General features: G+C 46.7%; 1 protein-coding gene across 1 annotated transcript in view; it reads right to left on the bottom strand.

Moving 5' to 3' along the window:
- NMU (neuromedin U) overlaps positions 1-21,656 on the bottom strand; it is a 215,301-nt gene that overhangs the window by 124,616 nt on the left and 69,029 nt on the right. The window contains exons 3-4 of the mRNA XM_029587408.1: positions 5,284-5,331; positions 5,140-5,190 (exon numbers count right to left, since the gene is read on the bottom strand). Of these exons, the coding sequence (XP_029443268.1) occupies positions 5,140-5,190; positions 5,284-5,331 (99 nt within the window). The remainder of the gene's footprint in view (positions 1-5,139; positions 5,191-5,283; positions 5,332-21,656) is intronic.

Here is a 21,656-nt window from a genome sequence, read left to right as displayed (position 1 = left end):
GCTTAAATGACCATTGAATAGATGAGTCAGAGATTCAGGTAGGGGATTGCATGTCACAGCTCTTATGACTACTGCAGATGAACTTACAGTGAAACATCACTTTAAAACAAAGGATAGCAAAATCCTAAATTATAAAGCTATAACTGAAAAAGTCTTAAATTGCAGAATTGTGACAGAAGGATTCGTGAAAAAGATGTACTGAAATATAGACCTATCAAACAAATAGACTCTCATCCTGACTAACAAGGGGAGTCAGAACCCTTGGGTACTTAGTTCTCAGAGCAGGAAAAAAGCCAGGCAGGATGGAAGGGCTTGCACATATTCTCTTTCCATATTCTTGCCTGAGTCTTGGTCTTTGGGCTGAGAGGAGGTGATCCTTTCAGGCTGGGTAACAGTGAATGACTGGCCATGTGCTTAGCTGAGCTGGAATCACTGAAAGCTGAGATGGCTAAGGGCCTGCATCACTGAGCAATAAGCAAGCCTTGAGCATAGTGGAGCTATAAACTCACTGCTGCACTAACTCCTAAAGGAGTCAGCATTTACAGAGTGAAGGCAGCGTCCCAGTGCCACTGGGGTTCTGACTATGGCCATCCCTGGCATGACAATGCTCAAACAGGCTGACTGCAGTCCTTGAATTGGGGTCGTGAATGGCTCACGCCCTGTCACATAAGAGCAGAAGAGAAGCCCATGGTAATAGACTGTGTCCATAGTGGTCTGCGGTGGTGCTCTGCAGCATCCAATTGCGTCCACTGGTGCAGACAATGGCAATGGCGCTTCTAGTGCCAATAGCATTTTTGGTGCTCACAAGCGATCGATTATATCTTTGGCACCAACAATGCCCCACCTAGAGCTCCAGTGCTTGACCATGCCACAAGTGTCTGGCATGCTCGATGCATGAAGCGCCATCGATGGTGTCCCAGGCACCTACAGATGACAGCTGGGCGGCACTCATGATGTACACGGCATCCAAAGACACCAATGACTCACAAACACCGTAGACTGAAAATATTCATGAGTCAGTGGCACTGATGGATACTGGTGTCCGAAGGTGTTGATGGTCCAGCAGTACTGATGACACCCTAAGGTGGAGGACCTGTGGCACCGACATGTAACTGGGTGCTCTGAGGCACCGACATGCCACATCGATGCCCAAAGGAAAGTCCTCAATAGTTCCCTTCGGCTCAGCTAAGCACTTGACAGCATCAATGCTGTGAGTTTGCTGGCATCCATGCCAATACCAATGGCTGATGCTAGCCTCAACAGCAACTCTGGCTCTCAAAAGCACGGATAGTACTCAAAGCCCTGCAGGCCTCCGATGTCCCATGACCCCAGAGCCTTTGGAGCTGTATGGCGGCTCCAGACATCCGACAGCATCAGTGCCCACAGAATCACATGGCCTGACAACATCAATGGCACACCTTGATGCCCCTCTGTGTCCTTTCTGGACACTACAAAAGGGAGCTCAGTGTCTCCAATGCTCAATATCCTTGAGGGCACTAGGCCATGATGCATCCTGGATGCCTCAAGTCTATGGCAACCCTGGTGCTTGACAGTGCCTCGGCCAGCCCAGGCGTGAAGCCCTTGTTGGCCGAAGGCTTCCATGGCACTCGAGGGCTCTCAGGATCCCTGTGTCCCAGCGGATGAGGGCCTTGAGGGTGACCAGGCTCTTGATGGTGATCCTGGTTCCCACTGGCAGCGATTGTGCTTGACATCATCAAGAACAACCACGAATGGCATACCAGATAACCTCCATGGTGCTCAATGGCATCAAGAGCAGCCATGCACCTCTATGGCATCAAGGTCAGCTCTGGCATAGAGGGTGACCATGGCACTTGATGGCAGTCCTGGTCCACAATGTGGTCTGGACCGTGACACTCGCAGTCGATGCCACTACTCCATCACATCATGGCCCATGGCATTCAATGACGCTCGGGTCAGTGCCATTCCTTTGTTGCATCAAGAACCCATGGTGCTCAAAGGTATCTATGGCACACAAAGGCACCCACAGACACTTACAGCATGGAATGGCGCCCGCCTCCAGCCAGGGCAATCAATAGCATGTATGGCACTCAATGGCTCTTATGGCATTGAGGACAGTCATGCACCTTGAGGGCACCCCGGCACCTTGATGGCATCAAGGGTGACCATGGTTCTTGAGGGCAGTCCTGGTCCCTGACATGGTCCTGATGGCGGTTACCAGGCATGGCTGTTAGGGAATGTCAGTTTAGTGGACCCTTAGGCCAACCTGCAGGAGACTGGGAAAGGTGTTCAAAAGTCTCTAGTATACCGCAGACCGGGAGGCAGATGTTCAGGCTGGACGTAGAGGTGCTCTTCACCCTGGAAGCTGGTACTCCTCCGGGAGGAGCCCAACCGCTGGGTCTTAGGTGGCTTCACCCTTGAAATCTGAAGCCCCCCCGGGAGGAGCCTGTAGGGGCCCGGCCGCTGGAACTTAGGCGGTCGTGGATCAGGACTGGGAACTGGAACCAGACTATTACAGTAGGTCAGTACTGTAACAGGGCTCGGGTTCTGGAACCAGGCAGGAACTGTAGCAGAACTCGGGTACCAGAACCAGGCAGGAACCAAGCAGGTACTGTAGCAGGCAAGCAGGAACGGAGCGAATAGCAAAGCAGGACGCTCCGGGGCACAGCGCAACAGGGATCCGGTAGGTAAGCCTGTTGCAAGGCAAAGACTGGGTGGCCACAGCCGGCTTATCAAGGCCGCGGCGTCTGACGTCAGGAAGTGGGCGGAGTCACCACTGGCGGGAAATGGCCTAGAAAAGTGCCCAAGTGGCGCGCGCCTAGAGACAGTGCATCCCTGGAGGGCTTTCCGGCGGCGTGGCCCTGGTCAGGATGCCGCCGAACAGGACAGGAACTAGGCCAGTGAAAGCGGGAACAGGTCCAGAAACACGGAGATAAGGGTCTGGTCGCGGCGCTTGCGGCCAGAACCACAACAATGGCACTGAAGGTGCAGAAGCAATGCTGCTTACCCAGGTTCCTGCTCGCCCTCTCGCACAAGTAAACTGCATTTCCAGCACCTGCAAGCAGGAGTGGAGGCTAGGCTGGCCAAGGCTTCTGTCTGTGCAGATTAGTTCCTTAGAATGTGGGGAGGATGAGTTCTCCTCTCCACAAGAATGGAGTGGTCTTTGATCCCTTCACTCTCCGTGCCTCCATCAATGCTAATTGATCGGTGAAATGATATGGAACTCCTGCCTGGGTAGAACTCAGGCCAGTCTCCAGGCTCAGTGGCCTACACAGATCAACCATGGATTGCATTCCATCAGTTCTGTCAGTATCAGACAAAGGGGAAAAAACATACAGAGCAAGGAGAGGACACAGAAACTAAACTGCAGATGCAGTATTTATTTATTAAGAAATAAAATTAGACTCTGCCAGGCTGCACAGTGACTAAGGCCCGCCATGTGGCAGGCATTAAGTTTAAAAGAAGAGAAAAATAAAACAAACAAAAATTACCATAAGGAAAAGAAAAAGGAAAACAGTTGCAGCTCCAGAAAAAAGTCACATCAAAAACTGTGAGCAGAGAGCAAAGCTGAATACCGTGACTACGCTGCTCCCGCGGCCACACAGTTCCGCGTAAAAAAAAAAAAAAAAGAAACCGAGGGACTCTGCCTCGGGGGTAGGGTGATAACTACAGTTGCACACACTCAGTAGGGCATGTTTGAAAACTCTAGAACCTTTGAGATCAAAGCTCCAGGCCAGGTTCCATCTGATGATGTCACCCATGTGTGAGGACTACCATCCTGCTTGTCCTCAAAGAATAAACAATTTACCACATGGTAAATGGCCTAACACAGAGATAACGCAAAGTATTTGAAGTACCTCATGTTATTTTGGCTCCGGCACTGCATGCTGATCAATTCATTACCACCCTAAACAATGCAAATCAAATAATGCAGCTTGATTAAAAAAATTGCAAGCTATGGTTTTTCACCTGAAGAAGCTAACCTCAAGATTTCCCCCAAGAATATCAGAATGCTAATGCACATCCAGATGTTCCAGAGCCATTGCTTAAAGGGGCCCATGACCGCAAGTAAGCTCCCCCCCCAAAGTTGCCAGAAATCCTGAGGATCCCCACAGACCCATGGCCCACCCCCCTCTGCCACTCCTATTGCTTAAAGGGGCTAATGGCCCTGGGTAAGTCCCCTTTGAAAGTTGCCAAAAACCCCAGGGGTCTCCACAGCTCTGCCCTCTTACCACCACAGCCCAACTCCTCCCCTTAAATACAAAATTCCATCCCTGGAGGCTGGGCCCCACCACTGGTCCCCTTTCCCCCTTTTTCACACATAAGCCCTAGTGGTCCAGCGGGGGCCTGGAGTAACCCCTAGGCTTCAGGATCAGTGGCAACCATTTCCCAAAATCAGGGTAAAGGTTGGAGAGTGCCATTTTTAAAAATGGCTGCTGCCGGGCCTAGAGCCTATGGACACTCCAAGACCCCATGGACCACCAGAGTTTATATTGTGAGTAAGGGGGGGGGGTTCAGAGGTGGAGGATGGGGCTCCAGTTTCTCAGGGGGGCTGGATTTTTGTACTAATGGGGAGGGTGAAGGGCAGGACAAAGACCAGCCTTAAAAATGTTTTGAATTTAACTTTTATTTTTAACAGCTGCCTCCACGGATAGCAGAGGATGGGAGGGTGGGACAGGGGGTCTGTGACGATCCCTAAGGTTTTGGGCAAATTTTGTGGGTAATCTTACCCAAGGTCATCTGCCCCTTTAAGCGATGGCATCCCCACAATTCCAGAGTTGCCACTGCATGATTTTTTTTTTTGAGTCATTTATTACCGCAGTATTTCTCCTCACGGTATTTTACCATGGGGAAAAATACCACAGGAGTCGCAAAGAAGCAGGATCATTTACCAATGCTTTGTCACTCCCGTGATATTTTTACCTCAGGAAAAAATACCGTGGTTTATTGAATGAGCCCCTACGATTGCAAGGCTTTAGGGGACAGGGAAATACCTTCACTATCTTACTGTAACTCACCTTGAACTGCAATGAAAAGGCATGACCTAAATGTAAATAAATAATTTACCTAGTGAAGCCAAAACCTTCAGGGGTGAATTCAGCCTACAGTTTTTGCAACAAATGATTCAGAAATATTTCACTATCACTCTTCCTATATTACCTGAGGCTTCTGAAGAATTCCCATTACCATGAAGCAAAGTTCTTCCAATGCCTAATGATAAGAAAACAGATTCAGGAGCATGATGGGACTTGCACAATAGAACACTTTAATTCTTTCAAATAAAATATTTTTCAATTATCTCACCTGAGACTGAGGATCTGTAGACAAAAAAGCAGAACATATATTGTCTATCTGAAAAACAAAAGTAACATGTTAGTTGGCAATCTAGTCTGTGCATTTTACCATATCTATTACCATGCTGCAGATTCCTCTTGATCTCTAGCTAACTTTCAGTTTCCCACACTATGGGGTAGATTTTATAAAAGTACACCCTCCCGTACTTTTGTTCACGCACCAGGCGCAAACAAAAGTACGCCAGATTTTAATAGATATGCGCGTAGCTGCGCGTATCTTTTAAAATCCGGGGTCGGCGCGTGCGCCGGGCCGCGCAGCCTGCCTCGGAGGAAACTTTTCTTCCACCCCCCCGGCACCTTCCCCTCCCTTCCCCTAACTAACACGCCCCCCGGCCCTAACTAATTCCCCCCCTACCTTTATCACGAAAGTTACGCCTGCCTGAGGCAGGCGTAACTTGCACGCGCCGGGCTGGCTGCCAGTGCACCATGGTCCGGTCCGGGGGCTGGTCCGGAGGCCACGGCCAAGCGGAACGCCCCGATGACGCGTCGGCTGCGACACGCCCCCCCGACATGCCCCCGACACTCCCCCCACCCCCCCCCCCCAGGACTTACGCGCGTCCCGGGGCTTGTGCGCGCCGCCGAGCCTTTGCAAGATAGGCTCGGCATGCACTTGGGGGGGGGGGGGGGGGTTGGGGTAGGTTTTCAGGGGTTACGCGCGTAACCCTTTGAAAATCTACCCCTATGGGTTCTCTGTGCTTGTCCTATGTTTTCATGAATTCTAATAGGGTTATGCTCCTGTTGCTTCCACTGTGAAGCTCTTCAATGATTCCACCATCCTTTGTTAACAAATATATCCTTAGTTTACTCCTGAAGCTACCCACTTCCATCTCTGCTTCTTGCAACCCTAATCCCCAGTAAGCAACTATCAATTGGTTATTGACAGAAAAACTGCAGTTCCAGTTTATCAAACATAGTCCTGGATTTACTTAAGGGCAGATTTTTAAAGTTACGCACGCGCGGGCGGATTTTAAAAGCCCTGCTCGCGTAAATCCGCCCGGATTTACGCGAGCAGGGCCCTCGCGCGCCAGTGCGCCTATTTTGCATAGGCCGCCGGCGCGCGCAGAGCCCCGGGACGCGCGTAAGTCCCAGAGGTTTTTTTAGGGGGCGTGTCAGGGGGCGGGGTCGAACGACGTGGCATTTTGGGGGCGGGATGCGGCGTTTCGGGGGCGGGCCCGGGGCGTTCCGGGAGCGCCAACAAAAGCGCGATCACGTACTTTTGTTGGCGCCTGGTGCGCCAACAAAAGTACGTGATCGCGCTTTTTTTTAAAATCTACCCCGCGGTGTACATTTGTGCGCGCTACCCAGCGCGCACAAATGTACACCCGATTTTATAACATGCGCGCGCTGCTGCATGCATGTTATAAAATCCGGGGTCGGCGCGCACAAGGGGGTGCACACTTGTGCACCTTGCACGCGCCGAGCCCTAGGGGAGCCCCAATGGCTTTTTTTCGCCTCCCCCCCACCTTTCTCTTCCTTCCCCTATATAACCCACCCCCAGCCCTACCTAAATCCCCCCCCTTACCTTATTTTGGCGAGTTACACCTGCCTGAGGCAGGCGTAACTTGCGCGCGCCGGCCAGCTGCCGGCACGCAAACCTCCGGCATGGCCACTGTGCCGGAGGACTCGGGACCACCCCCAAGCCCCCGGCCCCGCCCCCAGACCACAGTCACACCCCTAGCCCCTCCCTGCCCATTTTTGGAAGCCCAGAGACATACGCACCTCCTGGGGCTTGCGCGTGCAGGGGTAGGTTTTCGAGGGTTACGCACCCCTTTGAAAATCTACCCCTTACTGAACAATTTTGTTTTTTTCTCTCTTTCATATCAGATGCAGCTTTCAACTAATGGAGTTGGGTTTAATCTCCCTGGAATGGCAACTTAGTGGGCAGACTGGATGGATCATTTGAGGTTTTTCTGCTGACATTTTACTATTTTTACTATGTAAGAAATTCAGCAAATCTGCACAAAAGTTATAATAATTTTCAAAGCAAGCTTACACACATATGTTAGCTTTGAAAATTCTCACCAAAACTACACACAATTCGTACGCAGGAAATTTCAAGAAATGTACATGCACACTTCAAAAGTATACAAGTATTTCCAAACCCCTCTCCTATTCTGCCTCCTGGGAATGCCTCCACTCAATCCAGGTAAATTTATGCGCATATATGACAATCCTGTATATAACTCTGCCTACATATTAGGAGGGCAATTTTATAACAAGCCATTTCTGTAGATAAAGAACAGTCATCAGTAGTCTAGTCAAATCTATATATTAAATTAATGAAATGTATTGTTTTAAATTGTTGTACACCGCGCCAGCCAGATGTGTCCCTGAATGAGCAGTTAATGAGAATGAACATATAAATAAATTATTACTTTATTCTGATAAAGCTACTAACAATTGGATTTATTTTAAAAGTATTGCTCTTGTAAAAACAACTACATACACGGGTATGCGGACCTCTTGCGAGCAAACATGCATTTTAAGAAGCCACGAAGGTCGCACATACATACCTGTGCACGTGTGAAAAGTGGGGCAGAAAAGGCGCATGGGCGTTCTGGGGCAGGGCCAAGACTTACGCATTTAAGCCCGCAGTTTAAAAAAAGCTGACCATGACACGCGTCGGCTTGTTATCCACGTAACCTTACTTCTGGTCCTGATGAGGAGCAAGTCTGGAGATCTTGAGTTTTAAGGCATTTAGTACAGTGTGAGGGTTGGGGGTCAAGTGGGAGGCTTGCAGGATGAAGAACCAGAGGGATTTTGAAGACCTCAATATGAACAGGGCAAACTGTTGGACTACTTGGAAAAACTGTTTTATTCCCTCATACGAGCATGCTTTAAAATCTGCCTGCCATATGCACATAAAAGCTGTTAAAGCCCTAGCCAAAATTTTGCACGGGAGGCGTATTTTAAATGATACGTGCTCTGCTAACATGCCGATATGCGCGTTTATAGGTGCACGCGTGTTCCTTTTAAAATTACCCTGATGGCGTTCATCATATATTTAGATTGGCATGTTTTGGTTTTACATAATGTTTGACGAACAACTGTGTGTAGTATATACATGTGGATGTAACAAAGGTACGGGTAGTCAAATCTGCATTTTCATTTATAACTATGTCAGACATTGAAAAAGCGAACAGTCTTCATTCATGTGGGAAATGCTCTCTATATAGTCAAACTACTGAAGGAGAATAATGGCAACATCTTACAATACTTTAAGTATTTTAATGACATGGTAGCACAGATTGCAGATCAATTTATGTAGTATATGTGATTGAATGTCCATGTCCAAAGATATATGCAGGAAGAATGAAGAGTGTAATTAGAACACGCCTTATCGAACATTGTAGCTGTTAACAACTGGCAAGGTGCAAGCAGCTCTGCTGCAACACTGTTTAGAGCTGGGACATTCTTTCCAATAGTTAAAATGGTAAATGTTAGAACACATTCGAGAGGAGGGGATGTCAAGCAAGACTGAATTTGAGAAAACAATTTTGAATCATTATTTTGAGAGCAGTTAATTGCATGGTTTAAATGAAGAAGAGTGGAATTCAGTTATTTAGTTTATATAAATTCAAGTTTTGATTCTGCCATAGAGAATATATGATTCTGCCATAGAGAATATATGATGATTGACATTTTAGACAACACGTGAAAATTAGAATTTTTCTAATTGGAGATAACTTCTATAATAGAGCAAGCAGTGATGCTGTGAGCTCTTTCGAGTAGGTGTCAAATATGGTGAACCAGTATAATTGAGAGCAACGTTAAGGGTTGGATTTTCAAATGATATTTATGTATTTAATCAGCACTTCAAAGTGTTCACCAAGCCGGATTACATTCAGATACTATAGGTATTTCCCTATCCCCGCAGGACTTACAATCTAATTTTGTACCTGAGGCAACGGAGGGTAAATTATATTCTTAAATAGATGAGAGAACATGCTTGTATTATTTTTTTGTTGCTGTGAAGAAATACTGGCAAAAAGTGACACCTAAGAAACTGTATACGGTGTTCTCTGAAGACAATAGGATGAATTAGCCATGACACGCAGAATGATGTTATTTGGTGACATCGAATATGCCCTTCTCTCTAAAACTGGTATAGCTTTTGCTCTACTGAATATGTGCATGAATTTCCAGGCGGGTGTAGCCTGATGAGTCCCATTAGTCATTTTTAGAGCTAATTCTAGCCAGGTAGTCAACACTCCAGGGAGGCAAGGGGTATTTAACATGGCTAATTCACTCTGCTGTCTATAGAGAATATCACTTACAGTAAGCTTTCTCCATCCACAAGTAGGGCTGAATTAGCCAAGGCATGTGGAGAGTTCCAAGCTGAGGGTTACAGCAGAGCATTTCTTGAATAAGTGACCCAGACCCCACTATGGAAAGTAGAATAGTGGTTGAACAGGCTATGCAAAGCTACTTGTCCAAATTTACTGTTGCTCTTTGAGAGATTGTCCATATATAGTAATGGGACACAAAGATGTGTATTGACAACCATATTTCAGCTTTACAGATGTCTTTGAAAGGTATGGCCACTGATGCAGCCATGGCTCTAACTTGATGGTATCTATAATTTGTGGGCCTGCTAGTGTATAGCAGCACACAATGCAGTCTGCTAGCCACTTGAACAATGTACTGCTATGTCCAGTCTGTTAGGACTGTAAGACACGAATAGTTGCAAAGACTGACGATATGGCAAAATTCTTCTTTTGTAGAAGCCAAGGCTCTTTTGCAGTCTAAGGTATGAAGGGTTTTCTTACCTTCATGAGTATGTGGCCTCAGGAAGAATACAGATAACATATTGGCTTGATTAATTTGGAAAGCAGATTCTATTTTTAGTAGAACTTCGGATGGGCCTATTGAGAAAGAATTGCATATAAGGCAGGGGTTGCGAACTGGCTCCAGGTTTTCAGGACAGGTGGATCTAGTCCTGCTTTACTCACCTGAATGCAGATACTTAAAGTCTTGCTTTTCTTAGGGAATGCAATAGGGAAATCAGAATAAATCCCAGCGTGCAAAGGGGTAAAACCAGGACTAAATCAACCTGTCCTGAAAATCTGGAGCCAGTTGGCAACTCCCATATAAGGAGGTAATGAACTAAAGCCTGAAGCTCAGTGACTCTTCTGGCTGACATTTTTGCTATAAGGAAGCTTTCTGTCAGGTTAGAATCTTGAGAGCTGTTAACTCCAATGGTTCAAATACAGCTTTATCATTTTTGCCAAAACCATGTTTAGCTGCCATGGAACAGGTGGTTTTACCACTGGAGGTTTATTAAGCCATAAGACTTTCAAGAACTTGGATACTAATAGAGGCAAGGAGGTAGGCTTTTCTTGAATTTCAGTATGGTAAGCAGCTATGGCATTGAGATGTACTCTCACTGATGAGGTGCTAAGAACTGAAGTTGAAAGTCAGCAAAATGTTCTGCTCATTTTGGGTTGGCAAGCGAACAGATCTAAGGAACTGTTTTGACAGATGTAGATAACCATTTCCATTTAAATTCATAGGCTCTTCTAGTTGATGGTTTTCTGGCAGACACTATTATATCCTCAACCTCCTTGGGCAAGGACACGTCTGCAATTAAGCACTCAACATCCAAGCTGTCAAGTTCAGGGAGGAAAGGTTTGGATGAAAGAGATGACCCGCTTCTTGAGTTAATAAGGATGGGTATGACCAGAGAGAGATTGAAGGACTGCTGGACAGCTGTTCCAGATATGTATATCAAATCTGTCTGGGACATGCTGTAGATATGCATACTTTGGAGGCCCAGTGTATGCAAATCTATCTCATGCATATTTATTGTGGCAATCCTGAAAACCTGACTAGATAGGTCTGTCTCCAGGAGACTGTTGGGAAACACTGCAAGAACCTACTTCCAGAAGGCTAGAGCAGCTGACAGGAACCTCAGTCTATCAAGAATAGCTCATCATTTCCACTAATGAGGATCTCAACCAACGTACAGGCTCAAGGAACTGAAGGGACTCAAAGGTGGTGCTAGCTACTGAGGCGTGACTATCCAAATACAGAAAGAGTATAAAGCCTAGCAGGAGCCAAAAAATGGAGGTCTAAACTGGCCTTTTATTGCCCACAGATCTGCACTTTACATCTACTAACAATGCTACCTAGCAACAGAAATGGTGTGAATTCAAGACTGCTGCTAATAGCACTGAAATAGCACACAAGCAGGTGGAAGAACATGTGAGGTGCCATGCACTGGAAAAGGGTCTCCCTTCTTTGAGAAGAGGGCTGCTTATCACAATATTGCTAAAGAGGATGGCCAGAGGCTGCAAGGAGGATTCCACTCTCATACTGGTAAGAGTCTCACCAAAGCTACATGCAAACTTGCAAGGTCAGGTCAGAAGGGATGACCTATACAGCATATGGTATTGCAAGGGACATAAGAGATTTCATGTTCTACACACATAAATAACTATATTGAGAGACATTCAATATGGGGCGGATTTTAAGAGCCCTGCTCGCCTAAATCCGCCTAAATCCGGGCGGATTTAGGTGAGCAGGGCCCTGCGCGCCTGTGCGCCTATTTTACATAGGCCTACCGGCGCGCGCAGAGCCCCGGGACTCGCGTAAGTCCCGGGGTTTTCAGAGAGGGGCATGTCGGGGGGCGTGCCCAATCCGCGCGGCGTTTTCGGGGCGTGTCGGGAGCGTTTCGGGTCAGGCCCGGGGGCGTGGTTACGCCCGGGGCGGTCCGGGGCGTGGCCGCGCCCTTCGGACCCGCCCCCAGGTCGCGTCCCGGTGCGCTAGCGGCCCGCTGGCGCGCGGGGATTTACGCCTCCCTCTGGGAGGCGTAAATCCCCCGACAAAGGTAAGGGGGGGGTTTAGACAGGGCCGGGCGGGTGGGTTAGGTAGGGGAAGGTGAGGGGAGGGCAAAAGAAAGTTCCCTCCGAGGCCGCTCCGATTTCGGAGCGGCCTCGGAGGGAACGGAGGTAGGCTGCGCGGCTCGGCGCGCGCCAGCTATACGGAATCGATAGCCTTGCGCGCACCGATCCCGGATTTTAGCGGATACGCGCGGCTACCCGCGTATCTACTAAAATCCCGCGTACTTTTGTTTGCGCCTGGAGCGCCAACAAAAGTACACGAACGCGCCGTGTTTGTAAATCTACCCCTATATATTTACCATTGTCATAGTTAGGTCTAACATATAGCAATAGTTTTATGAGCCCTTTTTCTATTATTTTCTTCCCATTATGAGACTCATCTCTCTCCAAGAATCAACAGGACACAAGAAAAGAGTCCTGGACATAAGCATTTCAGATAGGAACAGACTCATTATGGATATGTATGAATCACTCTAGATTAAAGCTAATTCTATTAGTATAAATATAAGAAACTGGTAAATTATCATATACTGCATGTGTTATTATGCTAAGTTACTTTTAACACTACACTGATGTCCAAATTGGTGACCTACATGGGGATGCTCCACATGAGTGTGACATCACTAAAGACATTAGTGTAGTTGATGTAGAGATTCCTTTGATTTTTCAATCACTTCTGTTATGGTAATTCAGCTATCATGTCCTACATATCCTCTGTTACATAATCTAGAATCCTCAGACAAGTGTTGAGGGGTCATTAATGTTGGTCTACGGGAGGACCCTCTTCCCACAATGCTGCCAATACAAGAAGCAGAGGAAATGAAGCTTCTAGAGCCCTCTGTAGGAGGGCTTTTTGCCCAGATCACAATCTTCTCATGTTGTATCTCCTGAAGTTTCCAAAGGGAAACGTGTACAGACCTAGTGTTATAGTAGTGGATCCTTGGACCGGGATGAGGGATGGCACCCACCTGTAGCGCTAAGGTGTACTCGTCTCCGGAAGGTGGAAAACTCTGCAGCACAATCCGGCACGGAGTCCGCTGGAAGGCGGCGAGCAACACAGTCCGATTCCAGGCAATGGGTCAAGGCAGGCGGCGGCAAACCAAACACAGTCCGGGTTCCAGGCAAGGGTCAAGGCAGGCGGCAAACAAAACACAGTCTGGGTTCCAATCCGAGTCAGGCCAGTCAGACAGTATCCAAACCTCAGGTCGGGGCAGGCAGCGAGCAACGAAATCCAAATCCGGGCAAAGGTCAAGGCAGGCGGCAAGCAGCAAATCCAAATCCAATCCGAAGTCAAGCCAGGAAACAGGATAGCCAGAAGAACAGCAGACAAGCACTGGAACCTGTTGCAAAGGCGTCTTCTCTTCCTCAGAGGGAGTTTAAATCTCCCTGGCTGATGATGTCATCTTCCGGGGCCGGCCTGGTTTTGGCGCCGCGGCCCCTTTAAGAGGCGGGACTCGCCGCGTCTCTCCTGACGCTGCTCCCAGACGTCCAGAGGCAGTCGGTCCGCGGCCCGCGCGCTGCTGCCCGCCATGAAGAGGACCCTGTGCCGGCAATGTGGAGGAGGTTGGGAGGTCTGGCCATGGGTAAGCGCGGCCGGGACTCACAACACCTAGAGACTTTTCTGTAAGACAACAGGCTTTGAGTATAACCTTAAGCAGTTATTGGATCTTAGGAGATGAGAGAAATTTCTTGATTCACCAAGACCAACAAACTGAATTACTATATACTTTGACTGCCCAACAAAATCAGTAGAATGGACCACAAGTTAAATCGTGCCATTTGAAAAAATATATTGTTGTGTGTGCCTGTCGCGGCCAGGCCCTCTTACCCTCTGCTACCTAATTCAGCGTCTGGCTCCACTTCCCTCGTGCCTGTAGGCTGCCGTCCTCGGCACTCCTGGTTCAACGACTGACTCCTGTGCTCCGTGGCGGGCCTCTCCACATGCTCCGCGGAGAGACGCCGCCATCTCAGGCCACACCCCTCCCTAGGCACGCACACGCACATTGCTGCTTTCTTTAAAGGGCCCATGGCGGGAACTTGGCCATGGCCCCGGATGACATCACTGAAGCTCCGGAATATAAGGCCGGGCTTAGCTCCTGTTAGTTGCCTTTGCAACAGGTCTCCACGCAGTTCATGTACTTCGTTGCCTCCTGGTGATTCCTTCGAGTTCCTGATTCCTGGTTTGTCTTCTTTGTTCCTGTGTTCATGCTACCCAGCTTTCCCTACAGACTGATCTCCTGGACCTGACCACTGCTTTGCCTGACTACAATATTGATCTTCTCCTGGACCCGATCACTGCTTTGCCTGACCACGCTACTGATCACCTCCTAGTCCAGACCTCTGCTTTGCCTGACCACGCTACTGATCACCTTAGTCCAGACCTCTGCTTCGCCTGACCATGCTATTGCTTCTCTCCTGGACTTGACTTCGGCCTTGCCATCGCTCCTTGATTGCCACCTGCCCTGACTTCAGCTTGTTCTTTGATGCCTCCATTGTCTTCGTCCTGGACTTGGCCTCTCAGACTTCGGCCTGTTCTTGCTCGAGCGCCCCCTGTCAGACTTTGGTTCCTATTGGCACCCGGGTCTCTGGGACTCTGCCTCGTCCAGTACAGACTGGCTGTTGCTGCCTCTGGGCTGACCTCGCCATCTTCTCATCAACGACTACACACGGAGGCCCACCTAACTCCAGCCGGCTCTGGTACTCAAAGGCTCAACACACGGGGAATGAAGGCTGGTATTGGCGAAGTTCCAGCTAGCCTCCGTCAGTCAGCCCACTCCGCCCCACCCCACCTCGGCCCCAGGGTCCACCTCCTGCACAACATATATAGCTTAAACCAATATTGTTAATCTTTTTAGCCCATTTATTTGCATTAAACTAAGAAATGTAAATTTGAGCCTTTAAACAGAAGAGAACAAATAAACTAACACCATTGAACATCACTGGACTACAAACAGACCTCATTATCACTCTTAAACTTCATATTGACTGGTCTTCTCTGCTACCCTCTTGAAGTCACGAAACCTGACCTCATGCTGACTGAAACAAAGACTTCTTGTTTTCTATTGCATAGACAAGAAAGTCTACCCAAATGCACAGACATTTTAATTTAATTTGATATGCTAGTGCCTTAATTTTTATAAAGCAAATGAACCTATATGTTTCTTATGTGAAACAATTGCCAAATGTGTAATGTTTGTTGCGCTGGAGGTGGACCCTTGGCCTGGTGCAGGACTGGTACTGCCCTCCGATCGGACCTGGAGAGCGTCTGCCACCAGGAGGTGGAGCACAGGAGGAGATAGAGGCTAGCTGGAGCTTCACCAATAGCATCCTGGGGTTCCCTCAGGTTGAGCCCTTGGTTACCCATGCTGCCTTGACTTAGGTGGGCCTTGCAGTATCTCCTAGAGAGGAAGTGCAGAGGAGTACCCACCACGAACAAGAGTGCGCGGTCGATGTCCAAACCAGAATGTCCAGAGGTCACAGGAGGGCAGAACAGAGAGTCCGAATGGATAGCGAGGATCAAGGCCAGAATAATAGTTCAGAATGGTCAACCGAAGCAGGGGTCAGTACCTGTAGTCTATCCGAAAGTAGTCAGTGTCCAGGCAGAGGTCAGGCCAGGCAACAATCAAGAATAGTCAGGAGCAAGCAATGGTCAGTACCATGAGATCAGTCTGAATGGTACTACAGGGATGGAGAGACGCTGGGACAGGAGATGCTGGAACAAGAGATACTGGAACAGGAGATGCTGGAAGGCAAACTAGACACACCGGAATGTACAACCCGATTGCCAAGGCAACATTCAGGGGATCGGGCCTTGCCTTACATAGCTGGACTGCGTGATGTCATCAGGAAGCACCAGGTTCGGGTTTCCCGCGCTTGGCCCTTTAAATAGGGAGACGTTGGCCGTGCGTGCGCCTGGGGTGGGGCCGAGGAGCAGGAAGATGCGGAGCCCCTACGGGAGCTCCACTGTGAGGCCGGCATCGGAGACGGTGAGTGGGGGAGCTGGGGATGCTGCAAACTAGCTGCGGCAGCAGAGGAGGTAAGTCCAGAGCTTGTGGATGGTAGGGAGAGATGAGCGGGACAGCTGTGGAGTGGACGCGGCCGGGAAGCGTAACAATGTTTTAATATAAACCTTAATAGCCATTGTGTTTAACTTTAAGAACATAAGAAATTGCCATGCTGGGTCAGACCAAGGGTCCATCAAGCCCAGCATCCTGTTTCCAACAAAGGCCAAAACCAGGCCACAAGAACCTGGCAATTACCCAAACACTAAGAAGAACCCATGCTACTGATGCAATTAATAGCAATGGCTATTCCCTAAGTATAATTGATTAATAGCCATTAATGGACTTCTCCTCCAAGAACTTATCCAAAACTTTTTTGAACCCAGCTACACTAACTGCACTAACCACATCCTCTGGCAACAAATTCCAGAGCTTTGTTGTGCGTTGAGTGAAAAAGAATTTTCTCTGATTAGTCTTAAATGTGCTACTTGCTAACTTCATGGAATGCCCCCTAGTCCTTCTATTATTTGAAAGTGTAAATAACCGATTCGCATCTACTCATTCAAGACCTCTCATGATCTTAAAGACCTCTATCATATCCCCCCTCAGCCGTCTCTTCTCCAAGCTGAACAGCCCTTACCTCTTCAGCCTTTCCCCATAGGGGAGCTGTTCTATCCCCTTTATCATTTTGGTTGCCTTTCTCTGTACCTTCTCCATCGCAACTATATCTTTTTTGAGATGCAGCGACCAGAATTGTACACAGTATTCAAGGTGCGGTCTCAACATAGAGCAATACAGAGGCATTATGACATTTTCCGTTCTATTAACCATTCCCTTCCTAATAATTCCTAACATTCTATTTGCTTTTTTGACTGCTGCAGCACTCTGAGACAATGATTTTAAAATATTATCCATTATGATGCCTAGATCTTTTTCCTGGGTGGTAGCTCCTAATATGGAACCTAACATCGTGTAACTACAGCAAGGGTTATTTTTCCCCATATGCAACACCTTGCACTTGTCCACATTAAATTTCATCTGCCATTTGGATGCCCAATCTTCCAGTCTTGCAAGGTCCTCCTGTAATGTATCACAGTCTGCTTGTGATTTAACTACTCTGAAAAATTTTATATCATCCGCAAATTTGATAACCTCACTCGTCGTATTCCTTTCCAGATCATTTATATATATATTGAAAAGCACCGGTCCAAGTACAGATCCCTGAGACACTCCACTGTGAAAATTGACCATTTAATCCTACTCTCTGTTTCCTGTCTTTTAACCAGTTTGTAATCCACGAAAGGACATCACCTCCTATCCCATGACTGTTTAGTTTTTGTAGAAGCCTCTCATGAGGGACTTTGTCAAATGCCTTCTGAAAATCCAAATACACTACATCTACCGGTTCACCTTTATCCACATGTTTATTAACCCCTTCAAAAAAATGAAGCAGATTTGTTAGGCAAGACTTCCCTTGGGTAAATCCATCTTGACTGTGTCCCATTAAATCAGGGGTCGGGAACCCATGGCTCGCGAGCCAGATATGGCTCTTTTGATGGCTGCATCTGGCTCGCAGACAAATCTAAATCAGTGTGTCGCCACACTTTCCAGTCCCCCGCTGACCCAGCTGCTCCCCGGTCCTCCTCCGCCCGGGCTTAAAATGCTGTCAGCCCGGGCGGAACGCTGCAGAATAGCTGGAGTCGGCAGCACCGGAACGCTCTCTTCTTCCCGCCCCCCCCCCCCCCTTCCCGCGGCCCGTAAGAGGAAGCAGCAGAATAGCTGGAGTCGGCGGCACCGGCATGCTCTCTTCTTCCCGCCCCCCCCCCCACACGGCCCGGAAGAGGAAGTGGTGAGCAACGGGTGAGTGCGCGGGAAGAAGAGACCATGCTAGTGTGGTCAGCGTCGGTCAGACGGAAAAAAGACTGTGCAGCGCGGCTCGGAATAAAAAAGAGCGTCAACCCCCGCCACCGATGGGACTCCTCCTCCGCGAGGGCTGAAAATGAAGGAGGTTGGCGTTGGGAGGAGGCTGCTGCTGCCGCGAGTTCCCGGGTTGGGGGTGGGGGAGAGAGAGAGTGAATGAGCGAGCAAGCATGTGTGTTTGAGATCCTGTGTGTGTGAGTGAGAGATTGCATGTATGTGAATGATTGAGAGCTTGTACATGTGAAAGAGAGTTTATCTGTGATTGAGAGCCTGCCTGTGAGAGAGAGAGCATGAATGTAAGTTTACCATTGGGAACCTGTATGTGTAAGTTTGTGATTGAAAACCTGTTTGTGTGAAAGAGTGTGTGTATGATTGAGATCCTTTGTGTGTGAGAGAAATCATGTGTATGTATGATTAAGAGCCTGTGTGTATAAATAAGAGCATGTATGTCTGTGTGTGATTGAGAGCTGGTTTAGGTGAGGGAGCATGTGAGTATGTGACTGAGAGCCTGTGTGTAAATGAGAGAAAGAGAGGACATGTTTATAAGCATGTGAATGAGAGTCTGTGTGTGAGAGAAAAAGACAGCAGGTATTTATGTGATTGAAAGCCTGTGTGTGTGTGTAAGCGTGAAAAGATAGACAGCATGTGTGTAAATGTGTTATTAAGAGCCTATATAAGTGAAAGAGAAAAAGCATGTGTATGTGAGTGACTGGGAGCATGTGTGTAATTGAGAGCCAGTGTGAGAGAGAGCTGGTATGTGACTGAGAGAGGAGAAAGTTCCAAGCAAACCACCCCTCTTGCTAATTCAGAACAATCTCAGGACACCTGGATATCAAACGTTCCCAGGTATGCAGAGCAAAACATTTTTTGTATCCTTATTATTTTTCATTACTGGGTCTTTGTGTCTGCTATTTTGAAATATTTGTTGGTATCTGGAAATTTTTTATATGAGTTTTTAATTATTGGATATTCCACTCATCAGCTGTTTCGAAATATGTTCTTTTTGTTAGTACAGTTTTACTGCTGATGATTTTATATTTCTTGATTTGTTTTATAAGGATGGGTAATGTTTCTTTTTTCCTTTGTTACACTGCATACAGAGACTCTGGCTTGTTGCAGTTTCCAATTCAGTTTTTTCTGCATGCTTCTAGTTATGTGTTTTGGTCTCTTTATTCTATGTTAGGTGAGGGTCAGCATGTGATTCAGGTGAGGTTTTCTGCTGGCGTGTAGTTTCTGTGTAGGACTCTATAGCAGCCTGACTTGGTCCGTTTTCCTAATAGGAGATGTATTGGTGTCTTAAGGCCTGGTGTAATATTTTCAGAGACTTATTGTACTTTAAAAGTGTGATCTTACATAAAATGCACACATTTACTTGTATTTAGTTTTAAACATATTGTATGGCTCTCATGGAATTACATTTTAAAATATGTGGCGTTTATGGCTCTCTCAGCCAAAAAGGTTCCTGACCCCTGCATTAAATCATGTCTTTCTATATGCTCTACAAGTTTGATCTTGAGAATAGTTTCTACTATTTTTCCCGGCACTGAAGTCAGGCTCACTGGTCTAAAGTTACCCGGATCGCCCCTGGAGCCTTTTTTAAATATTGGGGTTACATTTGCCACCCTCCAGTCTTCAGGTACAATGGATGATTTTAATGATAGGTTACACATTTTAACTAATAGATCAGAAATTTCATTTTTTAGTTTCTTCAGAACCCTAGGATGCATACCATCAAGTCCAGGTGATTTACTACTCTTTAGTTGTCAATCTGGCCTACTACATCTTTCACGTTCACAGTGATTTCGTTCAGTTTGTCTGACTCATCACCCCTGAAAACCATCTCTGGAACTGGTATCTCCCCAACATCCTCATTAGTAAACATGGAGGCAAAGAATCCATTAGGCTTTCTGCAATGGTCTTATCTTCCCTAAGAGTCCCTTTAACCCCTCTGTCATCTAATGGTCCAATCGACTCCCTCACAGGTTTCTTGCTTTGGATATATTTTAAAAAGTTTTTATTATGAGTTTTTGCCTCTATGGCCAACTTCATTTCAAATTCTCTCTTCGCCTGTCTTATCAATGTTTTACACTTACCTTGATAATGCTTATGTTTTATCCTATTTTCTTCAGATGGATCCGTCTTCCAATTTTTGAAGGATTTTTTTGGCTAAAATAGCCTCTTTCACCTCATCTTTTAACCATGACGGTAATTGTTTTGCCTTCCTTCCTCCTTTCTTAATGTGCGAAATACATATGGACTGCGCCTCTAGGATTGTACTTTTAAACAATGTCCAAGCCTGTTGAACACTTAACCTTTGCAGCTGCACCTTTCAGTTTTTTTCTAACTATTTTCCTCATTTTATCAAAGTTTCCCTTTTTAAAATTTAGTGTTAGAGCTGCAGATGTACTTATTGTCCCCCTTCCAGTTATTAGTTTAAATTTGATCATGTTATGATCACTGTTGCCAAGTGGCCCCATCACAGTTACCTCTCTCACCAAATCCTGCGTTCCACTAAGAATTAAATCTAAAATAGCTCCCTCTCTTGTTGGTTCCTGAACCAATTGCTCCATGAAGCAATCATTTATTACATCCAGGAACTTTGTGTCTCTAGCAAGTCTTGATGTTACATTTACCCAGTCAATATTGGGGTAATTGAAATCTACTCACACAAGGGAGTCAGTGGTTAACCACAACAACAAATCAAATAACCAAAAATGTGGAACCCAAAATAGTATTTAGATAAGAGCCTACGAAGGTGTCAGCAAGTCTTGACATTATATGTCACTATAAGTAGACACTAACCGGTCTTTTCAATCATCCACCTTCATCATTTTTTAATGCAAACTATTTTTTTAAAGGATTTTTTTCTTTTCTAATTCATTAAAATAGTCCTCCATCCATATTAACAGAGATAACTCTTTAACAGCCGAATATTAGCATCGCCCTACACAGGCCAGTGTTTCGCTGGATTAGCTTCCTCAGGGGCATGTAGAAGTTAATTTAGCAAGAGCCATATATCTAAAGAAGTTAAATAGAAATACACATTTGTAGTAGCAATTAACAAAATAGAAATAGAACCAGTACTTATCTGAGAATAGCGTGGCTACCCATTCAAACGGGACCAGACGTCTCAACCTTCTTCTCAAAGGAAAGGAAGGAGGAACCGAAACCGAGGCTAGCGTCTCTTTAAATTCGCCATTGTGATATGACGTCAGCCATCATTGACTATGAAGGAAGCTAATTTTTGGATAAAAAAACATCCGCGGGTTCCTGTATTTTATACACTACCTAAGATACATAAAAGCTTTGATCATCCTCCTGGACGTCCAATAGTATCTGGTTGTGGTTCGCTTTTGGAACCTTTGTCCCGTTTTGTTGATCATTTTTTAGCCCCTTTTGTTCCCTTGATGCCTTCTTATAAGAGATTCATCAGACATGATTGTATTTTTGGAACATCTAGAGATCGACACCATGGATTTAAAAATGGCTACATTAGATGCTGAAGCCTTGTATACATCCATCCCACAAGATGAGGCTATTGAGATTGCAAAAAAAATTTT

This window comes from Rhinatrema bivittatum, chromosome 1, assembly GCF_901001135.1.
Source record: "Rhinatrema bivittatum chromosome 1, aRhiBiv1.1, whole genome shotgun sequence".
In the NCBI taxonomy this organism is placed as follows: domain Eukaryota; kingdom Metazoa; phylum Chordata; class Amphibia; order Gymnophiona; family Rhinatrematidae; genus Rhinatrema; species Rhinatrema bivittatum.
Note: the sequence above shows the minus strand (reverse complement) of the source record. Positions and strands in the feature narration are given on the sequence as shown.